Source organism: Juglans microcarpa x Juglans regia, chromosome 3S (assembly GCF_004785595.1).
Source record: "Juglans microcarpa x Juglans regia isolate MS1-56 chromosome 3S, Jm3101_v1.0, whole genome shotgun sequence".
NCBI classification, from domain to species: domain Eukaryota; kingdom Viridiplantae; phylum Streptophyta; class Magnoliopsida; order Fagales; family Juglandaceae; genus Juglans; species Juglans microcarpa x Juglans regia.
The window spans coordinates 1,150,783-1,176,498 of NC_054599.1; the positions used below are offsets into that span (position 1 = coordinate 1,150,783).

The 25,716-nt window shown below is 39.5% G+C and overlaps 1 protein-coding gene across 1 annotated transcript; it reads right to left on the reverse strand.

Moving 5' to 3' along the window:
- Positions 1-25,305, reverse strand: LOC121257152 (ATP-dependent zinc metalloprotease FTSH 11, chloroplastic/mitochondrial-like). Its single transcript, XM_041158055.1, has 18 exons — positions 24,875-25,305; positions 24,390-24,844; positions 22,412-22,565; positions 14,198-14,290; positions 13,928-14,013; positions 13,658-13,781; positions 13,034-13,143; positions 12,528-12,600; positions 11,027-11,088; positions 10,043-10,100; positions 4,207-4,332; positions 4,054-4,134; positions 3,220-3,349; positions 2,938-3,086; positions 2,050-2,331; positions 1,663-1,752; positions 1,519-1,572; positions 1-542 (listed from the first exon to the last, which is right to left on the reverse strand). The coding sequence occupies exons 1-18, from the start codon at positions 25,118-25,120 to the stop codon at positions 396-398; spliced, it is 2,520 nt and encodes an 839-aa protein (XP_041013989.1). The 5' UTR covers positions 25,121-25,305; the 3' UTR covers positions 1-395.
- Positions 25,306-25,716: the final 411 nt, after the last annotated feature.

Sequence of the window (25,716 nt, forward strand, 5' to 3'; positions counted from 1 at the left end):
TTAATGACAAAGCATGTAATGGTTGATTTATTAATAAAAGGTTCTATTTTGTCCAAGAAAAAAAAAAAAGAGTACAATACAAGAGTTCCTGTAATCTCAAATCTGTCCTTACCTTCAAAATTTCACCCAAAATGGGGTAATAGTTTAAACAATACAGGATTTCTCCAACTAAATACATTATCCATCACATTGGCTGTATGTCAGACAAGAGGCCAGAACGTTGCTTCAGAGATACTCTGGGAGCGTGTATGAATAGACTTCCATTGGTGTATCTTGCAGCAGAAAGATAAAAGGGGGATTGGTAGTGGTACAAATAACCATCTATGGTGCTTTCAATAAACTGTACAGAGCTCCCCTGGAGTTGCAGATTTCTGAAAAAGAAAAGAAGCCAAATTCTAAACCAATACAAAGTTCCCTTCTTGTTCTTGTTGCTCTGGCAGCCTTCCTTCACGGTACGGAAGAAGAATGCGCTTTATTTCTTTGGCGCTTAGTGTCTCATAGTCTAGAAGTGCATTCGCCAGTGAATGTAATGCCTTCTCATGCTGAATAAAAGTGTAGAAACAAAAGTTAGCCCATACTAAAATTTGCTAATTCCAACCATCAATGTCCATCATAGCCAAGGAAGGATCAGGGTCGACAATATTAAGCACCAAAATGAAAAATTCCAGAGACATGCACGCAGCACGATAGATGTACTTGGGAACCCAGATCCTTCTGAGCAATGCCAATGACAGAGGCTAAACTTGGGGGACCTAGACTCATACCATTCACATATATAGCTGGTTCTAGGTTTTCTTAAAATGTATACACACTCAATTGGAGTGGCCTTCATATATGTTGAGATGCAAAACTAAAGGGAGGGGAAGTAAGCAAGCTACAATGAAGTGCAACTTTAGGACAGATCTCAAGATCATGCACAATGACACAGATCATGTTATTTGGTGACTCAATATCAGTTTCCCAAGTCTACAAGGTTCAACAAGTGCTTAACATGACCTGAATTAAACCATACCTTTTAAACTGCTAATGCAACTTTACTTTTATGGATAAATCACCTTTCCCAAGCCTTTGAAATAAACCATATTTCATCTCCAGAATATTTTAAGAGAAGGCCTTATAAAGGGAGAATGAGGTGTTATGTGTGGAGTCTCTTCCCACTCTAGTCTAACCTTCACAGTGCACTGATGTTGCATTTGGCTTGGATATATAATTAATCTAGGAATCTAATTTCATGGTATCACATCTCAGGGATTTTCAACTCCATAAAAATATAACTCCATCACTTGGATCAGTTGGAATTCACTTGGACTTAAGAATTAGAGAAACAAATCAATTGGTAATTCCTCTCCGTTCGTATCACTTTTCCCAATTTCGGTCACGATTAGTTTACAAGATTGAATGGCCAATTCTCCTCTGGACCATAAGGATAACCGAATATATTTTTTCTTATATTGCAGCTTTCATTTTTCAAAAGAAAGAAAATACAACAAACAAACAGATGAGAACTATGGGACAAACCTTCTTTAGCAAGGCTTTTACACGGTCATATGCTTCTCTTAAGAGTTTCACCACCTGCACAACCAATGCAAGAAATTTAAATAAACTAAACGTATGTCTACCATTATTAATAAATGACAAGAACCCCAGATTCCATAAACATACTTCAGCATCAATACGTGATTGCATTTCTGAACTTGACTGCTCATTGATGTGAACTGGCCCGATCGTGTCACTCATCCCACACTTTGATACCTTAAATAGGAAAGATGCACTCAAGAAGCAATTGAAATAGGAAATTCTTCTGTTTAAAGCACACAGAGTGGTTCAAGTCACAATTTTTTTTATATGCTGATTTTCATAGCCAAACGAGTAGGTTGCAGGAATTGAGAAGACAATAAACTATAGTGTAAATACCATTACCATGGAGCATGAACCTACTTTAATTATAATTATAACCATATGGAAAATTTTATAGGTTCCAAGAATATTGGAAATGATCCCGAGTTTCAGGCGAACATAAATTGTTCAAGGCATTAAAATGGAAAATACCATATAGTGGGCTAGCTCTGTAGCTGTGTGAAGGTCACTACTAGCTCCTGTTGTGACCTGGTCCTGACCAAAGATGAGCTCTTCTGCAACTCTACCTCCCATACAAACATCGAGACGGGCTAATAACTGCTTTTTGCTAATTGATGTCTCATCACTTGAAGGAAGCTGAGCGACCATTCCCAAAGCAGATCCACGTGGCATGATTGTTGCCTTGTGTATCGGATGTGTGCCCTCTGTATTGAAGGCAACAATCGCATGACCACTCTCATGGTATGCAGTGAGCTGAGAGAAGCTTAAGAAATGTCAGGAAGGATGCCTGTGCATTTGGGGATTCTAAATAGATGATTCCCAGGATACTGTAAGAGTTTATTGTCATGCAGATACAATTCTATAGTTTGCATGCTGCATGCAGTCATCGTGGGCTTAAGAAAAAAACCCATGGTCAAAATTTAAACATCGCCAAAACCCCACCCACCTATCTATTCACTTCTTTGTGCACTAAACTGCACTTTTTCCATCAAGCAATAAGATGTTTGATATCATCTGCATGACCTACCTACGATATAAGATGTTCTGAAGATATTTCTATTCCTGTGCCTCGTGCTTTAAAGTTGTTTGTATGCCAGCATTTTGATCCACTTGATCAAAGATCATATAGAAATTTGAGATGGCAAAATCAAATGATATACCGAGGCTCTAATTTTTCAAAACCATCGGTTGTAAACAGACTCAACCCAACACATTGTACAAGTGATTCTATGGGTATATAAAAAAAAAATAGACGCAACCCAACACATTGTACAAGTGATTCTATGGGTATATAAAATCATACTTCAGCAATATGAGCCACAGGTTACCCTGGACTGGCTCATAAGGAGACACCCGCACCTTCTTTGACTCTTCTGACATGAACATTGTTTTCCGCTCTGTACCCATCACGATCCTGTCTTTTGCAAATTCCAGCTGAGAAGCTGTTAACTTTTCTGCACCTTCAACAGCAGCTTTAATGGCAGCAATATTAACCAAGTTTGCAAGATCTGAGAGAGAAAAAAGTGGGAAAAACTCAAGTTGGCAGGACGCTTGGAATATTTCATGAGGACATGAAACAAAATATTAGTTTCATGAATTGAAGGAAATCAACTGTCGTTTCGTGCAATATGGGAAACTCACCTGCCCCATTGAATCCCGGAGTACCACGAGCAATTGCCTTTACATCTATCTCGTCAGCCAATGGTTTATTCTGTAGATAGTACTCCAATATCTCTTGACGACCTCGTACATCTGGATTTGGAACAACAATCTAAAACAAGAATCTTTGTTAGTGATTTCACTTTGAAAGTATAGAGAACTTTAGCAAAAATAAATTGATAGAAAAATCCAGATATATCTAATGAGACACTATTTGATGAAACTATAGACTGAAGTGGACAAACTTGAACAACCCTACAACAAGAGTTTATTTTAGTCAAAAGACTAGAGTTAACTAGCGGCAGGTCTAAAAGGTCAAGAGGATTAGTGAAGAAAATAAGAAAAATTCTACTCATCATGATTCATCCCTACACCACACCCCACATATAATTTTTTTGTTTTTTCCCCCTTTGCAAGTATTTAGTGTAGGGATGATGAGTACAAGAACTCAATTAATTTAGCAGAAATAAAACCAAAATAAATAAATAAATAAAAACAAATGTGGTGTGTAGTGTGTGGGATGATGAGTAGCAAAGCTCAGAAAATAATACTCAAGAAAGTATTTGAGCTAGATACTGTAGCTAGACTTGACAACTGATATTTTTTGTTCTCAAGATTTAGAGATTGATAAGGCCACAAAAACCAAAAATGCAGACCAAATTTCTAATGCAGAAAGATTTTGTCTGAAGTAGAAAAACATTTCCATAAGACAATAAGAGTCCTTAGGCAGTAACAACTGCCAAAAAATGGCCTAAATTTGCAAAGTCAAGATAATGTCAAAATGTTACATGGTAGTCCATAGATGAAAGAACTTACATGCCTATCAAATCTACCAGGCCTTGTTAAAGCTGGATCAAGAATATCAGGCAAGTTTGTTGCAGCCATTAATATTATACCCTACAGAAAAATGTCATTCATCTTTAGAAACGTAGAAAGCAACTCTAAAAACTGTAACATGTCTAGATGTACCTCATTCTGTTCAAAGCCATCCATTTCAACGAGCAATTGATGCAATGTTTTTTTGGTATGGCCTTCCCATTGTTTTCTTGTGGACCCAACAGCATCTATTTCATCGATGAAAATTATACAAGGAGCCTAAGAAATATGGAACAGTGTGAATGACATGATCAGAAACATATACCAAAGCAACATATATTTGCCATTCAATGCAACAACTTTATCAACGTAATATTAATGCCTACGACATCTGACAGCTAGAAACTATAATATGTAGGCATTGTACCCTGCCTACAGAGGTTTACTCCCTCAATTTAAGTTTCAGTTTGCTGTTGTAATTTTAGTTTTTAGTGTCAAAATACTCAGAAAATCCAAGAGAAACCGAGAACTTAGTTTCTGGAAAAACTTGCTCGTGAGTTTGGCCACTTTTCATTATATCGTAAATTCCATCTATAAACGGAAGTATATGCTATACACAGAGTCTAACTGATTCCTAATATTCAGCATCTATACATGGTAAGATAATCTGTACATCTAATATTAATAGTCCTAAATTGTATAAATTCCTAAAATTGTATACGGTAACATCCCCCTCAAATTAATGCTGGTAAATCAACCAGCAACAATTTGCCAACAAGAAATTGATGCCGCTGTCGAGTCATAGTTTTGGTGAAGACATCAGCCACATGGAGATCAGAAGAGATGCGAGGAAGAGATATCACCCGACTTCCCAAGGTGTTTCGAATAGAATGACAATCAACCTCAATGTGCTTGGTGTGTTCATAGAAGATGGAATTGGTGACAATCTGAATAGCACTAGTGTTATCAGCATGAAGAGGGGTAGAAGTAATTTAAGGAAACCCAAGCTCCTCAAGAAGACCGCGTAGCCATACAATTTCAGAACAAGCAGTAGATATGACACGATACTCTGCCTTAGTAGAGGATTTAGAAACACGATCTTGTTTCTTACATCTCCAAGAAATTAAGGCATCACCTAAAAACATACACCAACCCGTAGTAGAACGGCGCATATTTGGACACCTAGCCCAATCAGCATCACTATAGGCAACAAGTTGAAGAGATGAGCCTGTAGGAAATAATTACCCATGAGTAGGCGAACCTTGAAGATAGTGGATGATGCGTCAAACTGTAGCAAGATGGAAATGCCGAGGAGAAGACATAAACTGACTGACCTGATGAACGTCTTAGGAGATATCGAGGCGAGTAGTGGTCAAGTAGATAAGACTCCCAACCAGGCGCCGATAGAGAGTAGGATCATGCATAAGGTCCCCCTTCATCTTTTCTGTATTTGACATTTTCCTCCATAGGAGTATCAATGGAAGAACTGTTCTCCAAACCAGCCAAAGTAATAAGATCTTGAATATACTTATACTAGTTCAAGAAAATACCATTGCCCCGATGATGGACTTCCATTCCTAAGAATTATGTGATCTTTCATATGGAAAGTTGCATGCAATAGCTACTGAAGCTTAGTAATCAAACCACAGTCAGTGCCAGTAATAATAATATCATCCACATAAATCAAGAGAAGGAATATACCTGATGCAGACTTGTGGAAGAAGAGAGAAGAATCATACTGACTCTGTGTAAAACTGAAGGTAAGAAGTGTACTGCGAAACTTTTCAAACCAAGCCCAGGGAGCCTGCTTGAGCCCATATAGAGAGTGCCTTAGCTTACAGACATCATGAGAAGAAGAAGTAGTCATACCAGAGGGAAGCTTCATGTAGATTTCTTCTTGAAGATCACCATGAAGAAATGCATTATTCACATCCATATGATGCAGATGCCACGATTGTAAAGCGGCAATAGTTAAGATGGTTCAAACCGTGGTCATTTTGGCAACAGGAGTAAATGTCTCCTCATAATCAACCCCATATTCCTGTTTGTTACCCAGAGCTACTTGGCAAGCTTTGTACTGGTCCAAAGAGCCATCAAAACGAAGCTTTATAGAGAAAACTCATTTACTCCCAATAGGCTTGACTGTAAGGGGACAAGGAACAATATCCCAAGTGTGATTCTTCTCAAGTGCTTGAAGTTCTATTTGCATTGCATTTTTCCAACACTCATGTTCCATGGCCTGTTGGTAGCAAAAGGGAATGGAAATAGAGGATAAAGTAGCCACAAGAGAGACAGGGGAGGAGAAACCATACCGATTAGGGGGTTGAGAAGGACGAGTAGACCAGTGAAGATTGGTGGAAGCAGGAGCAAGATCAGGCGTTGAGTCAAGATCGTGAGAGGGCACAAAGGAAGTGGAACTAGACTCTGGTCGACTACTTCTTTCATACACAAAACCAAGTTTAAACCTTTCCACAATTGTTGGGGAATCATAAAAGCTAGGTAGAAGAGATAAAGATGCAGATGGCAACTCAACATGAGATGGAAAGAAATATTGATTTTCAAAGAAAACCACATTCCTAGAAACTCGTATACGACGAGCATGATGATCATAACAAACATAACCCTTTCGAGATATAGCATAACCAAGAAAAACACACTTAACAGATTGAGCAGTAAGTTTATGTTGTTCATGAGGAGGTAGATGCACAAAACAAACACAACGAAATGCCCGAAGATCAGAATATGAAGGAGAATGCCCAAACTACTTAAAGAAAGGAGAAACATGATGTAATGTAGGAGAGGGTAAGCGATTGATCAAATGAACCGAAATAGAAAGTGCTTCACACCAAAAACGAGGAGGAACAGATGATTCAAATAAAAGAGTTCTTACCACATCAAGAAGGTGACGATTTTTCCTCTCAACAACACCATTTTGTTGTGGTGTCGAAAGACAAGAACACTGAAAGATGATCCCTTTACTTTGAAGAAAGTCCTGAAACTCATTAGACATATATTCGCCGCCAGAATCAAAGCGCAAGACCTTGATACTGGCAGACAATTGAGTCTCAAGGAGTGCAAGAAAGCGCTTAAAGACTGAAATAACTTCGGCCTTAGCCTGGAGGAAGTAAACCCAAGTATAGCGACTAAAGTCATCAATGAAAGTAACAAAGTATTTGTAATGCGCATGAAAAACAACAGGTGCAATCCCCAAAACATCACTATGAATAATATCAAAACATTGTGAGCACGAGATGCATGATGAGGAAAAGGTAGAACTTTACTTTTGCCAAGTTTGCATGATGTACAATCAAAAGAAAGATCAAGAGAAGAACATGTTTTATTTCCCAATAATCCATAATTAAACAAAGTACGAAGTACATCAGAGTTTGGGTGGCCTAGACATCTATGCCACATCTTATTTCTAGAACCAACAACATTACATGCAAAGGAAAGTAAAGGAAAACAAGGAATAATAGTGGAAGGAGAAACGTGAAGAGGAAAGAGTCGTCCCACTTTAGACCCCTTAGCGATCATTTTCCCTAACACTTGATCCTGCACAATACAATCAAAACGGGAGAAATGGACATTATAATTATTATCAACTAATTCACCAACAGAAATAAGATTTGTAGAAAGGTCAAGAGACACAAAAAATCAGTTAAGGAAGATGAAAGATCACCAACAGCACTGATAGGCAGAGAACTGCCATCAACGATGTTAATTTTCAGATTTCCATCATAATTTCTGACATTGGAAAGAGGAACAACAGTATTGGTCATATGATTAGAGGCTCCAGAGTCAAAATACCATGGCTTAGAAGAAACTTTATGATTACCTAAGAGTCCAAAAGTAAAAAAAGCAGAAATGATCATCTGTTGTACCATTTCAAGAGTAAGTGTGTTCGGGTTTGCTAAGGTTGTAGGAGTAGGAATAGAAACAACCGGCGAGGCAGCAGACAATATAGCAGAACTAGAGGCACCAATGGAGGCATGATAAGCAATACCCTGCTTCCTTTCAGGTCAAATGGGACAAGCAAAGATGATATGACCTTGTTTCTTGCAGTAGTTACAGAACTTCTTGGGGCAATCCCGAGCAATGTGACCGAAAGGTTTACAACTAAAATACTGGACAACACGCATGTCTCTACCCTTATTCCTCCCCTATACTGCATAAACCACAGAAATAGGTGCACTAACATTAGCCTGATGTTCCATGGCAGCCTGAGTTATGATACGCTGCTCCTCACGAAGAAGTTCACTCAAACAATCATTTAGAGATGGTACAGGATGACGATTCATCAGATTAGAACGTGCAGTTTCGAAATCAAAACGGAGCTTCATCAAGAATTGATCTCCCTTGCTTGTTTCATGCACTGCTTGAACAATAGAGAGAGCTACAGCGAGAACATTAGCATAAACAATATCTGAATCATCAGCCCAAAGATTTTGAAAACCAGAAAAATATTCCTCAATGGAGAGACTTCCTTGTGTAAAATTAGCTATCTCATACTCCAATTGAAAACGTCGAGCTGTGTTGTCTTGATGGTAAACTTTATTTAGATAATTCCACATGGCAGCGGCAATTTTATAAGGCCTCAGATTGAGAACAAAGTGAGACTCAATTGAGCTAAAGACCCAAGTCATAACCCGAGCATCCTTGATTTCCCATTTAGACAAAGCCGTGACATCACTAGGTGCGTGATCACTCCCATCAATATGACCCCACAATTCTTTCCCTTTGACAAATAATTGAAATTGAAATTTTCAAGTAGAGTAATTTTTGCCAGTAAAACGAATATGGAATGAGTTTAATTTATCTGATGACATGATGAAATCAAATAAATTAACCCACCAGAAGAGTGCTATGACAAGCACAAAAAAAGGTGTCGAGAAAACCCAGATCAGAAATCAACAGTTGGCAAAAAAAAAAATATTACCACACCAGAAAAGCACAACAGAGAGTGCCAAAATTGTACTCAAACCACGAACAAAAAGGCCCGAAAGAAAAATGAACCAGAAGATTGCACCAAAAGAAGAACCAAACCAGAGAGATGCAATAGAAGGTGCCGAAATCAAGCATCAAACCTAAAGCACCCAACTGAAGGCGCCGATGGGAAGAATGGAACCAAAAAAACCCACAGAAGGCGCCAAAATCAACCCTAGAACCAACAGACAGTGCCGAAATCAACCAAGAATCACTCAGATAGTGCCGATAGTCACCGGGACCCCCAAACGTCGACTCAGACAGTGCCGAAATTCACAAGCAGTACTTAGACGGTGCCAAAATTCACCAGGAACCCCAAACTTCGACTCAGATGGCACCGAAAATCACACGAAAGGCCAACCACGAACTTAGACAGTGCCGAGAATGAAGAACCAAAGAAAAAAAATCGTAGACGACAATAAACTATGAACCTGGTCTTGATACCATGTCAAAATACTCAGAAAATCCAAGAGAAACCGAGAACTAACTTAGTTTCTGGAAAAACTTGCCCGTGAGTTTTGGCCCCTTTTCATTGTATCGTAAATTCCATCTATACACGGAAGTATATGCTATACAAGGAGTCTAACTGATTCCTAATATTCAGCATCTATACATGGTAAGATAATCTGTACATCTAATTTTAATAGAGTCCTAAATTGTATAAATTCCTAAAATTGTATACGGTAACATTTAGTACGTTAAATGTCCCAGTATTATTTACAGAAGTCTTAGAGTCAGAGGCATTTCGCACTGTTCTCTACGTTTTAATGGCACAAGGTCATCGACTACCTTTGAAATGATAAAAAAATTATCCATCTCCATTTATATATCAGGACTTCTAGTATGTTTATAAAATCAACCACCCCCCCCCCCCCCCCCCCCCCCCCCCCCCCCCCCCCCCCCCCCCCCCCCCCCCCCCCCCCCCCCCCCCCCCCCCCCCCCCCCCCCAAACCCAAAACCGAAAACATGCTTGCACATCACAAGGGACACCTCCAAAAGAACAAACCTTTTTTTTTGCAGCTTGGAATAAGGATCTTACACGCCGAGCACCAACACCAACAAACCTGCCATACAGAAAATAACAAGAAGTTAGTATCCCGACACCTGGACCATTACTCGAGGAATTCCAAGGTCTGAGAACGATAAATGATGGATTAATAAAAAAAGAGGGCATTTCCACAGCAAAGAGCATTAGGATTCCTCCAAGAGAAGGCCAAACTATCCAAGAAGACAAGGAAATTACAAAAGAAGAAAATGGGAAATCAATTAACCCATCAATGGAGAGCCACAGACATCAATTATCATCAAAATCAATCAAATTACAGGGAGCTACAAACACTGAATGCATCATTCCATTAGCTACAAATTAAAGCATAAAATGTGTTCTATAAGGTCATTTTTTTAATATAATAAAGAAACCAGTATACTCCATCAAAAAAATAATCCCATGAATCTCTCTGCGGATCCAGTTCATGCTCTGAATGATCCGTAACATATCAAGGTCTTCCTATTATTGACTATCACAGAGTTTTATATCATTAGTAGATGGTATGAGCATTGGCACAGAGTTAATACATGTATCCATTAAATGGTCTAGCCATAATGAGACTATCTTTGAAAGGGATCATGCGAAACAATAGTTCTCGAATCAAATCAAACTATATGTCTTTCTCATTTGCTCAAATCAAATTATGCTGTAAATCAACAGCAGGTCTCGGCACTGCAAATACCTAAAAAAAATTTATTTCTTAAATGGTAGGAAAGTGAAAGACTGATATATCAACTCCCCAAGAAAAAAGGCATTAACTTTATTTTACAAAAACAAAAAACGCAAAACTGGAAACATTGCCAATAGTGATTAGTCTCCATATCAGTAAATAGCATATTCAACTATTGGCTGCATATCCCCATAGAAAAACCAGCATCATAATTTGTAAAACTGAGTTGTATATCTGAAGTTGGCCCATTTCTGTACAGTAAGACAGCTTACATTTCCTCAAATTCAGATCCTGCTCTATAGAAAAAAGGTACCCCAGCTTCGCCAGCAATAGCCTTCAAGTTCCCAGAGAAAGAAAAAATATATCAGGAAACATTACAAACAATAACTAGACTGCATCAAACATATTAACATCACATCAAACACGTTAATATCATAAAATATGAACATCTTCTTGCATCGTAAAGAAACCAACACACAAGTGGAAGGTGTTATGCAAAACATACACATACGTAGGTCTGACATAGATGATTGAAAACTCAACATCACAATCACAACAATGCAGAATCCATGATCCTTCCTTTGCACCCATCAACTAGCAACTAACAATCTGCCATCGCGTATAAACCCATTTATATAAGGCTGCTGCAGATACAATTACAACTAGGGATGTTTGTGCTTTAATTTAAAATATTGTGCTTTAATTCACCCTGGATGTTTGTGAATAGTGGATGTAATATGAGATCATGAATAGAAAATTTGGTCTGCATTTTGGTGAATAGAGATAAAATCATTTCAAGATGAGGTTTTGTTAGGTTTGATGAATTATTGAAAAAAAAAAAAACTATTTTGAATAATATGATAGTAATAAAAAAAATAAAAGAAAGAAAGAAAAAAAAGAAACGCAGCTAGGGGTGCTACCTGTTGGCCCCTTCCCTCACCCCGCCTCCGCATGGGAAGAGGGTGGGGTTTGCCCCCCGGAATCCGCCCCCACACACCGGGAGCGGGGCCCCCTGTTCTAGTGCCAGGGCGTGGGCGGACCACTGGTCCACCCCCCCCCCCCCCCCACCACCCCCAAAACCAACCATCCACCGCCACCCATGGCTGTGACACAACCGGAAAAAACACAACAAAATCCACTCAAAATACAACTCCACATTCCACAACAAAAAAATCCTAAACTACTAAAAAAATCCTTCGCAAACAAAAATTCAAAAAGAAAGAGAGGGAGAGAGGGAGAGACGGTCTAAGAGAAGAAGAGGAGGAGGTGCCCAAGAGGAGGATGAGAAGAGGAGGAGAAGACGCGTCTGCTGTGAGGGAGAGAGGCTCTGAGAGAAGAAGTTGAACCAAAATGAGAGAGCGAGGAAAGAGAGGGGGGGGGGGGATTCCCAAAACGACGTTGTTTGGTATTGAAATTATTATTTTTATATGTGTGTGTGTGTGTATATATATATATATATATATATATTGGGTTGGGCTTAAGCCTAGGCCTGGGGTGCAAGCCTGGGCCCAGACCGCCCCCCGACCCCTCTGGGTTTTCTGCCTGCGGGCGGGGCCGGGGCAGTGGATGCGGGGTGGCGGTGCCCCACCACCCACCCCTAAACACAGCAGCCACCAGCCTGGCCACCACGGGCAGCCTGTACGAAACTTTCAGACAAGATTCCAAGGATCATGCTGACCCCTAGCAGCAGTAGGGTTAAGTCCATATATGGATCGAAAAAAAGACATTCCATTACGAATAAATAGCATTTGCAGAAATATACAAACACCTAACCTTGGCAAGCAGAGTTTTTCCTGTTCCTGGTGCTCCAGTCAAAAGAATTCCCTGCAAATAAGCATGTGTCAGGCTCTATAGTATAGAAGCTATAAAGCACAGAAAAAGAAAGTTACAAATAGATAAAATCAGAAAGACATTTCCACTCATATGCATACCATTAAAAAAAATTGAACAGAAAAATCCATGACAAAGAAATATCTTTCAATATGGGAACAACCAATCTAGATGACATTGACTACAAAACTAACATAGAACTTTGAACTCATTTAATGTCAGAAGCATGCCATACTCTAGCACATATACAATTTCATTCTTAAGTAGTAAAACTATGAACTATTATATACTTGCAAACCACATGATCCACATAAGTCATAAGTACATAGAACCAACATACTACACTTCATATGCAGCGAGGAACACCTGAAGCACAATATATGCACAAAAGGAATTCCAAAGAATAGTTGTAATTTAAATAAAAATAATCTTGATAAAACCTTTGGTACCTTCCACCAAGCCGAGTAAATTTAGATGGGTTTTTCAGATATTCCACCACTTCCTCAAGCTCCTGCTTTGCATCATCGCAACCTTTGACATCCTTAAATGTTTTAATATTCTGCAAGACAACAAATTACTCAGCATGATTAAGGTACTCTTCAATGCAAGTGCGATGCATGCAAGAGATTAACACTCAAACCTTCTAGAAAATCAGTCCCATAAAAAATTTAAGCAACCAATAAAAAACCATTTAACTAAGCTAACACTAGAAATTATTAGGTAATAATAATATCACTCCCTACCGTAACTTTCGGCTGAACATGGAAGCCAGAACTAGACATAAAGAAGAAAGTCTCCCATTGGAAATTGATATGTTTTAGTAAAAGGTTCCAAACAAAAATCTTGGTACTTGTCCAACTTTCCGGCATTCGCTCCTCTAGTGATTCAAACTTTTTTTTTTTTGGATTTTCTTCTACCTATCCACAGGCTAATGGGGAGACACAGTCTAACCCCCCTTGGCAAACAGGGGTGGGACCCAACCTCCAAGAGAAAACAAAACAGCCATTTCATGGAACTGTGACAACTTCTTAAAAGGTCAGCAATATGGAGAGTATAGACTACCACATACCTACCTTCTCTGGAATAACATCTCTATTTAACTCCTTTGGGGCATAGGAAGAACTTGATCCAACACCCGATGCTCCTATCCCACCCAAGTTCCCTACATACTTTTGAAATGCAGCGGCACCCATTAACCTGATAAAAATAAATCAAAATCAAAATCAAAATTCAAAATCAAAGTAATGTTTCCATGGATTAAGACTCAGGAATGCAGGCAAGCACTAAGTAGTGTGTGTGTGGGGAGAGGGGGTGGAGAGACTGGGGGAAGAGAAAGTCCGTACCCCACTAATCCAACAGCTACAGTAAACAAGATGGTGGAGATAAGCTCTTGCACAAAACGTGATTTGTTTGAAACTTTAGGCTTAACCTAATAGAAAAACCAACTCTTATTATGTTGATTTAAAAAACAAAAAAACAGGAAAATAAGAATCCACAGAGAAAGTAAAAGAAAAAGTTAATTCTTTCATATAATCAATCTTTATGCCAAAAGTAGAAAACTTTGATGATATCCTCTGCCAATATTGGAGCAAACCTTTTCTATTAAAACTTACCATCACAACATGTAATGGCTGCTTCACAGGTATGCCAGGGTTCAGAAAGGCCTCATCCGTGTTACCTGATGCTTGCTGTTTCAGCTCTTGCAACTACATATATAAAATTAATTATTAGCTTAGTAACATATCTATGTAGATATATGAAACAGAAATTACTAAAGATGAATAACTTGAAAGGACTGCAAGCTGTTTGATCAGAAACTATGCTCTTGCATAATTGAAGTATAAAGGCCTAGTTTGGATGGAGAGATGCTTCCATCTCATCCCATCTCATCTCAATATCCAAACACCACAAACACAAATATTTTTCAATTTCAAATCTTAAACTTTTTCCTCTAATCATTACCTAATTATTACAACTTTTCCAAACTTCCAAACAAAACACAAAAAACAATTCAACCTTTTCAAATCCCCTCCATGGCCCTAGAATGCCGATGATGCCCTAAATGTTCACTAGGAAAGCGGGTAATGTTGAAATCACCTCCCATACACCACAGCACATCCCATAATGAGTATATACCCGCCAATTCCTCCCACAACCTTCGCCTATCTAAGTCCTTGTTTGGACCATAACACCCTACAAAAGCCCATTCCCATCCATCACACACATTTTTGAATAAAATCGAAACAGAGAATTCGCCAACACACTCCTCGATCACCTAACCACTCTTCTATTCCACATTAATAAAACACCACCTAAAGCTCCCAATGAGGCCAAATAAGACCAGCCCACATGCGAACATCCTCATAAGCTACGCACAATATTTCTATCTATTAGACTCAACTTTGTTTCTTTTAGACATACCACATCACCCTTCCACATCCTCAATAAGGTTTTGATACGAAGACATTTATTACTATCATTGAGTCCCCGTATGTTCCAAGATAAAATCTTGGGCTTCATAAAAAGCTTAACTTGCCCCTCCCTTTCGGTCTATCCCTTCCACTACTCCCTTCCTTAACGTCATAATTGATGGAACACGTTAAACATTTAAGTTCCCTATCCTGTTTTGTGGTGGATTTCGATCGGCTAGCTTCAATAGCCACTACCAGCGCCATAAATTGCTCTTCATAGCCTCCAAAAGAAACCCCAAAAATATCTTGAAGCTCCTCTACCTTCTTAAAAATCCAATTAGACGAGCAACTCCCATGGTTAGAACTAGGAGGAAGTGTACAAAGAGGAGTAGCTGCCCCCTCCTCGCCTACACTATCCTTGGGAAGCAAAGACAGTTCTGAGCCCCCCACATAACTTGGTTCATTTCTAGTAACCACATTTCCAGAGAAAAAATCTTCCCTTGATTTATGCCCATGAGACACATCCATTTCCAGTTCCGAGCTCCCCACAACTACCGGATCCTCCAGACTCGAAGATCCAAAAACTGGCAAAACAGCCTGCACCGGCATGGCATCTTGGGCTACGACCTCCACACACGGCTCAATCAGGCCACTCCCCAGCCCCACTTCAAGAGACGGCAACGGTTCAACCTCACTCAAAGTCTCCACCGCGTCTAGCTCCATCGCAATCTCTCCATCCTCTAGCCCCTCCCATCAGAATAGCTCAACCAGCACACCAAGGTGGTCGACGGAGGCCGGCGTAATTTTCTGTGCCGGTGGTGGTGCCGACAGACTATGTATTGGCTCCTCAGAAGCTTGTTTCAGTTCCTGGCCCGGTATTTCGGTAGGAGCCCGAGTTAAGACCCTTCATGCCTTGGTTTGACCAGCGCCCCGGCCCAAACTTGGGCCCCACGAACTCGAGTTATATGGCCCATTCTTATGGCCCGTTACCCGACCCAAATCAGACTTCATCTCTGCCTTACCTTTAACGCAGCGTTTCAAATAATCACCCACTTTTTCCTCTAAGCCAACCAGCATCTTCAGAATAGTTTCCCCGTTCAATCCCAACAGCCCACTGCCATCTCCCTCATGTCTCTGTACAACCTCTGAGATGGACACGTCTGACACCCCAGCACTAACGGCTCAAGGCACTGCCTTCAGCACCTCACTATACGATCTTTCACCTCCTGCCTTCGACGATGGAGCAACACCACCATCTCCTCTGTTCATCCTCAAGTTACCTGCTTGAACAACAGGAAATGCTCTGGTTCTCTTACCCGAAACAGATGATGCATGGAGTTCCATTAAAGTATCACCGAAATTTTTCCACCCCTCCCCCTTCCTCCCTTCCGGCACAACAATCAAACATCTCCTCTTATCACGACCAAACTCTGAAATAGAAATGAAACTGCCATTGTGATTATGTCCCTTCCGCACCATTAGCACCGTGTCTCTTTTTCTACGAGTTCTCAAAAACTCATGAGCACCCCTAGACACTGCACATTCCCTCACCATAGAACCCAGCCACCCCATAGCTTCATTATCTAAAGCTATGTATTTCACAACACGGTGACTACTTTCTATGATTTTCCACCACCTATCATTTTCCTTCCTGAACTCGAAAAGCTTCTGGTCAATGAAAACCTCATTGCAATGCCCCATCTATTTCAACCCACAACGAAAACCCAAAGCTACAATGATACGTTAATCTTTGCAAATAGCAGAAGCCATTAACAAATCACCACCAACATCAGGAAAAACCAAAAGAAAAAAGAAGACAGAAAAAAACGGAAAGCTTGTACGGAGAGAAAAGGTTGGTGGGGGGTGAATACAAATGGTCTAACGGCTGGGCTTGGTCGAAGTTGGATAGATTCATTGTCTTTCCGTCATGGGAAGCTCACTATCCAGAAGTCAAAAAAGATTAGCTCGAGTCAGTTCAGATCATTTTCCCATTCTCCTAGATTGTGGGGGCATTCATAGGGGCCGCTGGTACTTCAAGTTTGAGAACATGTGGCTAACAGCGAATGGGTTTGTAGACACGGTGCGTGCCTGGTGGGCATCGTATTAGTTTAGTGGCACGCCAAGCTTCATTTTAGCAACCAAGCTTAAGGCTCTAAAACAAGATCTGAAAAAATAGAACTTGGAAGTTTTTGGTCACACAGACAATCTAAAGTCTTCTTTGTTGGAGGAATTGCATGAGTTAGAGGGTAGAGAATTATTGGAAGATGCCTCGGAGGAGGTATTAGTGAGGAAGGGCACGGTGGTGGCAGAGTTGGAGAGGGTTTTGTTGTCAAAGGAGATATCATGGCGTCAAAAATCCAGGGCTCTTTAGTTGAAAGAATGAGATAAGTGTACAAAGTGGCTAATTCACATTGTCGAAACAATACTATTGGGTCGCTTCATTCTGGTACTCAGGTGTTATCCTCTCCTCCAGAATTAGAAAATCATATTGTACATTATTATGAGAATCTTCTCACCGAATCGGCAAATTGGAGGCCGAAGCTTGATGCTTTGTCTTTTGAAGCAATTAATCCGCAATATGTGAGTATTATGGAGAGACCGTTTGATGAAAAAGAGATTTTCAAGGTCATCACTGGTATGGCTAAGCATAAAGCGCCAGGCCCGAATGGTTTCTCAATGGGTTTCTTCCAACCTTGTTGGGATGTTGTGAAAGGGGATGTTCTGCAGGTGTTCAGTGAATTCCATACTTTTCAGAAGTTTGAAAAATCCCTTAATGCGACTTTATTGCCCTCATCCCCAAGAAACACCGAGCTTCAATTATTGAGGATTTTCGTCCAATAAGTTTGGTTAGCAGTGTTTACAAGATTATTTCTTCGAAAGTTCTTGCTAACCGGCTTAGTCCAATGTTGGAAAATATTATATCCAAGCCACAAAATGCTTTTATTCGTGGGAGACATATTCTTGATTTGGTGCTTATAGCAAATGAGAGCCTAGATGCTAGATTGCGGGATGGAAGTCCAGGTATTCTATGCAAGTTGGACATGGAGAAGGCTTATGATCATGTGAATTGGGAATTTCTTTTGTACCTGCTTGAGAGGTGGTGCTTTGGAAATAGGTGGATTTCTTGGATGAGGCATTGTATTTCAACTGCCCGATTCTCAGTTTTAGTTAATGGCACTCCTGCTGGTTTTTTTGATAGCTCGAGGGGTTTGCGACAGGGAGATCCGTTATCTCCTCTCCTATTTGTCATCGTTATGGAGGCATTGAGTAGGATGGTGCAAGCTACTATTGATGGGGGTTTTTTTATCCGGTTTTAAGGTGGGAAATGGCTCTGGTGGCCCTTTTATCATCTCACATCTTCTTTTTGCAGATGACACTCTGGTATTTTGTGAAGCGGATAGTAGTCAAGTCCAAACTCTAAGAGCATTGTTACTTTGCTTCGAAGCAGTGTCAAGGCTTAAGGTGAACCTTAGCAAATCTGAGATGGTACCGGTGGGTGAGGTTCATAATATTCGCAGTCTTGCAAGTCTTTTGGATTGCAGGGTGTCCTCTTTTCCTATGAAACATTTGGGCCTTCCGTTAGGAGCATCTTTCAAGAATAGAGCTATTTGGGATGGGGTGGTGGAGAAGATAGAGAAAAGGCTGGCGGGATGGAAAATGGTGTATTTATCAAAAGGGGGGCGTCTTACTCTTATTAGGAGCACACTCACTAACCTACCCACATATTTCTTATCTCTTTTTCCTATGCCTGCAGGGGTGGCGAATAAGATTGAGAAAATATTTAGGCCATTCTTATGGGGAGGCTTAGGGGAGGAGAAATCCCACCTAGTTAGCTGGAAGACGGTATGTGCCCCAATTGTGAATGGTGGGTTGGGTGTTTGCAACTTGAGAACCTTTAATAAAGCACTATTGGGGAAATGACTTTGGAGATATCATCGGGAGGGGGGAGCATTGTGGAAGCAAACTGTAGAAGCAAGATATGGTGTTGCATGGGGCGGATGGTGTTCTAACGAAGTGAGGGGGGGTATGGAGTGGGGTTATGGAAGTATATAAGAAAGGGGTGGATATGTTTTAAAAATCATATTCGCTTTGAAGCCGGTGAGGGTAACCGAATCCATTTTTGGCAGCATGTGTGGTGTGGAGATCAGACTTTGGAAAGGGTTTTTCCGGCTTTATATCGTATTGTAGCTAATAGGGAGGTTTCAGTGGTTGATGTGCGGTTATTTTCTCATGGTTCGCATCAGTGGAATATTCTATTTAATAGGGATTTTCACGATTGGGAACTAGATATGGTTACTGAATTTTTCAGCCTATTACATTCCTCGGGAACTACTAGGGCTCAACATGATAGTTTGAAGTGGAGGTCTAAGGATCATAAGTTATGTACTGTCAAGATGTATTATAACCTTTTGATAACACAGGACTATACTCCATTCCCTTGGAAGAACATCTGGAGATCTCGTGCCTTCCAAAGTTGCTTTCTTTGTTTGGAACGCCGCCCTTGGGAAGATCTTGACCACCGACAATTTGAGGAAGAAAGGATGTGTTGTGATAGATTGGTGTTACATGTGCAAAAAGAATGGAGAATCGGTGGATCATCTCTTACTATATTGTGAGGTAACAAGGGTGTTGTGGGATGAGATCTTTTGGAGGGTTGGTGTCGCATGGGTAATGCCTTTGAGGGTGGTGGATTTGATGGGCTGTTGGAGGAATTTGCAGGGCTGTCGTCAAGTGGCAGTAGTATGGAAGATGATTCCGTTGTGTATTATGTGGTGCACTTGGATGGAAAGGAATGCACGCTGTTTTGAAGACAAGGAACGTACAATGGTGGAGCTGAAGAATTTCTTTTTAAATACTTTATTGCTTTGGTTTTCTGCTATTGTTTTAGTTGGGGACAATATTCATGACTTCTTGTCTTTAGTTCATCGCTCTTAGAATGTATTTAGGTGTTATGTGGTATACTTCTTGTGTACATGGCTTAGGCCTTTTTCATTAATAAAATTTATCTCTTACGTATCAAAAAAAAAATCAAAAATAATATTAAAAAATTATATTCTAACAATATTTTAACTTTATAATATTTTTATTCAACTTTTTCTCTCCTTTCCCAGAACCCCATAAAACATTTTAACTCAAACCATTTCACTATTATTCACAAACCATCTCACTACTATTCACAAATTATTTTAACTCATCTTATCTCAACTCACTATACAAACCAAGCCTCAGAGTTAAGAGTAGTGGACGAGTATAGTTAAGAGTAGTGGATGAGGATATATGTCTATCAAGCCAGACACGGATAAAATATGAGCAATTTCCTATTGAGTAGCCTCAAATACATGACAAGGCATCTTATAACAGACATATAATAATAATTATCAGAAACTCTGGGACTAATACTCTTATCAATGGCCTAAAGTGCACAAGAAACTGCAAAGCCTTCAATACCGTTATACAAAGATATATCTGAAGTTGCTAAACCTATCCTCCTTCCAAACCTCTGAAAGGGAAAAAAGGAAAACAAGGAGGATCAACCCCGGCAGTGTGCAAAACAGGCTTCCATCATGCTAGGCTTGCGTGAATGGTCAGTATGGAACTGTTCTATATTTTTAATTTTTTTAATGGAAGGATCATTTAGATTGAGAGCACTTTGTCGAATTTACCCACAGACTTCATGTGAATTTACCCACAGACTTCATGTCACTTTTTCCTCTTCTAGTGAGCATTTCCAATTGCTTGGAAAGTTACAGAGGGACTTTTTGTGGGGAGGTACAAGTAAAAAAAAACTTATCAAAAACTTTGTGTGGGTCAGAAACCTTAGTTTAACTGAGCCTTAATGTGGAAAGTGGTTATGGCGTATGCTTATGAAAGAGAGAGAAATTGGTGGTGGATGCAAAACATGGTTGTTAGTGAGTGGGTGGTGTTTCCTTGAAGTTAATGGTTCATATGGAGTCAGTCATTGGGAAAAAACAAAAAAAAACAAAAAATTGGAAGGGATCGGGGGGAGTTAATCCTGCTTTACAAGATTTGAGGTGGGAAATACCTCTAGATAAGGTTCTGGTCTAATATGTGGAGTGCTGATAAGGTTCTTAAGGTACTTTATTCAGAGCCTTTTTAATTGCTCGTCACAAGGAAACTTCAGTAGCAAATCTTCTACTTTTGTCCAATGGCACTTACTAATGGGATGTTGAATTTATTCAAGCAGCACATGATTGGGAGTTGGAAATCATCACTTTTTTTCTAGGATGTACCATAATCCATGTGGTTGAGAAGGGGCGGGGAGGGAAGGTTTTGTTGGGTTCTATCTATGCGATGAGAGTTTGAAGTTAGATTGTTCTACAATGGGTAATCTCCTGAGGGTAGTTCCCTCTCCCCTTAGAAGCAAATTTGGAGGAATAAGGCTCCATTGAGAGTGGCTTTATTTGTTTGCACCACAACTCAAAGGAAGAAGTATATTCTGTATGTTCGTTTTATTAGTAGCCAATATTTTATGAGCACTATATTTGGACTATCTAAGCTTCATTGGGTCATGTTGTACAGGGTGGTAGGCATATTGGCATGTCAGAAATGCAAGTTTTCTAGCCCTTAGAGGGATACTTTATGGAAGCTGAGTCTTGTGGAATGCGGTATGTGTGGAGGAAAGAAATAATCTGAATTTTGAGGATCGAGAGAAGATGATGGAAGAACTAAAAGAAATTTCTTTAGAAGCCTTTTCCATTGGTTGGCTGCTCAATCTTCTTTTCGAATGTCTAGCTTCCCAAATTTTCTATTACTTCTTTTCGGATAAGATGTAAATCTTGCATGCACTTTGTGTATCTAGATACCAATTTTTCTAATTATCAATAAAGGTGTACTTACAAAAAAATAACACACTATCAAGCCATAGGTGACAAACAAGTCCTATTACACCACCAACACATAGTTAACACATAAAACGACTGAATGAAGTGTCACACCTGAAATCCTAACATCATTGGGAAGCAGGTGTTACAACAAAGTTGCAAGTTCTTATATATTTTTAAAGGAACTACCCATGTTGAAGTTGCACTTTGGTAAGATGAGAAGGTAATTAACAGTGAGATATAGAGGTGACTTTTTTATAAGAAGCATAAAATGTTTCTAATTCTATAGTATTGTTGGACACGGAGAATTGTAAGGTATGTTCAACCTCCACTTCTTTTCTTTCTTTCTTTTTTATTCTAACCTCTAGATTCTATTAGAGTATGCAAAACACATTAAAAATCCATTCTACTCTCTCTCTCACATTTCCATATTGGTCCAAATGCAGTTTTACCATGTATTTCTCTGTATAGATCGATTTCAAGTTGTACCACCGATAAGGACTCTTAGAAGAACATAACACAAGATAAAAACAACAAAAGACAACAATTGGAGCATTAGTCCATGCTTGATTACCAATGTAGGAAGACTAGAGGGCTTCCCAGTCTCCTCGTCTGGAAGATAGTCAGATATAGCATTCGTGACTACAAGAGCTCGAAGATATTCTGCAACTCCTCTACTGTCTACTGCATGATCTCTTCCTTCAAATCGATTGATGACAGATTCTGGACTGCAAAATGAGAAGGAACAAAGTTGCAACCAAATTTTAGTTAATAACAGGAAAAGAAAAGGAAGAATATATTTTTATTCCTGCTTGGAACTATCTTTAAACATCCACTGATTTTGACCTTATCTCACACCCCAATGAAGAGATTTGAGTTGATTCAATAATATTATACGCACATATACATCAATAGTTGTATGGGTCTATATTTGTATTGTATTTATTTGTGGATGCCTAACTACTTCCTGTGTATACTTCATGTATACTTGGGTTATGCCTAACTACTTGCATTAATAAAATCTCTTTTTACTTATAAAAAAAAATATATATATATATATTTGTGGATATTTATGTATTATATGGCCATATTATATCACTAAATAATTCTTATTAGGTTAAAATTTTGTTTGTGCCGGGGAGGGGGTGAGTCGGTAGGCCACCTCTTGCTACACTATGACATAGCATGGGTATTTTGGGATGGGGTGCTGGGGAGAGTAGAGTAGAGTTGGGTTGGGTTATGCCAGAGACCGTAGTAGCAGCTTTGGCCAGCTGGCCAAATATTGGAGGGGTACATCAGATTTCAGCAGTATGGAAGATGATTCCAATGTGCATCATGTGGTGTCTATGGCAGGAACGTAATGCGCGGACATTTGAGGACAAGAAGAGATCGATAGAGGAACTTATAGTTTTCTTTTATAGCACGTTATGTACTTGGTCCTATGTTGTTGATTTCAATGGCATGGCTCTTCATGATTTCCTTATATCTCTTGCACCCTCTTAGGCAGGGTTGTCTTTGTATATACTGGGCTAGGCCTATTATTGGAGTAATATAATTTGTTTACTTATCAAAAAAAAAATATTAGGTTAAAATTTTGTCAAGTCTACCTTTAGATTACATGTACTCCATATGTTACTGTGCATGCCAAGTTTTGTGTTAATACAAAGTCACTTATCATCCAATCTAAAACTCATTGGTTTAGTATATTTCTAAAATAGTAATGAAAAAACAATGATGAATTAGAACAACGTTCTAGATATTTGTATTTCTTATGGTATGTCAGTGTCATAGATTCTAGTGTCGTCGTTGGATGGCTAAAATCAGGTACTTTTAAATATTGGTTTCTATGGGACTTCTGGGAGGAAATAAGATGCTTGTTCATTTACTTAAGGTTCGGGTTCGACATATTTTTAGAAAAGCCAATATGGTTGCGGATTTTCTGGCAAAAGAAGGAATGAAAGGAAGGATTATAGATTTTCTGGGAGAAGATCATGTGCAAGGAAAACTTCGGGGTTTAGTTCGCTTGGATAAATTGAGGTTTCCTTATATTCAAACTTGATGTAAAGTTTATTTTTGGTAACCTTGTATTCATGGTTGTTCCTTCGCCTCGGTGAGGGTTTTTATAATAAGAGGCTTAAACCTCATTTTTTGTTAAAAAAATAATAATAATAATATTGTCGGTGTCATAGAAATATTGGTCCAAGGAGAAGTCATAAATGGTTGACATTAAAAGAGAATTAAACCAGGTGTGTATTAAAGGCGTTAGTCTTTATTTTCTTCTCTTTTCCTCCATATTCTTAGCAACCACGAATAACAGAAACATGGAAAGGGAATCTTATACGTTAATATTTTGACTCCCACTAGCTGTCATATTGCCCAACAGACTAACACTTACTAAGCAACTCTGTTCTGGAATTAACTATTGCATTCTCCAGAAACAAAACGAGAAGAAAATGAACTTCACGGACCCCAACTTCATTCCCTTGAAATTATCTTCCCGCAGCCAATTAGATGAAAACAAAATAAAAGAACAGAAAACTGAATCACCTAACCTATGCTTATTGAGCTCGGCCAGCAGAGCATTTTGCTTCGCCACGTCCTTCGGGTTTGCATCTGCCTCCGCAATCAACCTCTCCAACCGCTTCTCCCGCCGCCAAAAGGGCCACCAACTCGACCAATCCCAACCCAATACTTTCTCAAAACCTTTTTTCAGCCTTACCCACGTCCCTATCAAGAACATTACCAACGGTAACCTACTCTTTATCTCAGTATCACTCAAAGTCCCACTCTTTCCCTCAGTGGCGGCCAAATTCTGATCCTTTCCCTCACTTTGCTCCAGTTTTTCACTACCCGCTTCCCCATTTTCCAAACCCACCTCCCCAAACTCACTCTTTAACCGAATTTCAGAATTTCCACCGCCAAATTCGTCATTTTTCGAAATTCCAAATTCGGAAAACGAACTATTCACATTGAAACTCGAGCTATCGCCGTAAAAATTCTTGAAATTCGAATCTTTAGAATCGGAAACCCAATCCGCATCCGAAAATGTCAATCTTTCGGAATCTAAGCCCCCACTTTCGGGGCGTAACGTGCAAGGAACCGAGAGAGTCCGGGGAAAAAGTCGGGATTTAGGAAAATTTGAGGAAGTAAAAGTAGAGAGAGAAATCAGATTGAAAGAGAGGCAAGAAGAAGAAGCTGCATGGCGAGGAAGATGAAAACGCTTCGAAGACGACAAAGACGGCGGGGGTTTACAGAGAAGACACGGTTGCAGAGAAGTGGTCATTGCTGCTTGGGTTTATCACATTCGCTTTGTGTTCCAGCTGCACTCTCCCTCACCAAACGAGGGACGGAGGGAGAGAGAGAGCTACAGAGAATTTTGGGTCGGATAGAGAGAGCGCCTTATCTTTGAGATTGAATTTGGCACCTGCTTTGGTGGGGTGACTCGTGGGAGCCGACTGTTGTAGGTTAAACTCAACCGCCAATGGTATTACAGTCGAGTATTACGTACTACTTGGGAAAAAAATATTTTGAGTAATAATTTATATTAAAAAAAATGCTGAAGGCAACCGGCTGAGGGAGCCCGCGGGTAACCGCCACTCAAATTAATAAAACGGTGCGCATCATATAAAAGAATCAAAACACATCTCCCCTTCGTGTGTCCCCTTCTCAGCTCTCCCTTCTCTTTCATCTACTCTTTCATTCTCCTTCTCAGATCAATTTTTTTGTACGTGATGAATTGAACCTTGAGGTTAATGATAAAACACAACTCAATCTTTTCAATTGTTCAATACGATGTAATTTTTGCAAAAGGAAAAAAATAAAACCCAAAATGAAAAAAATTAGAACTCTATTCTTGCATGGATGCAAAATTAAGGAAAT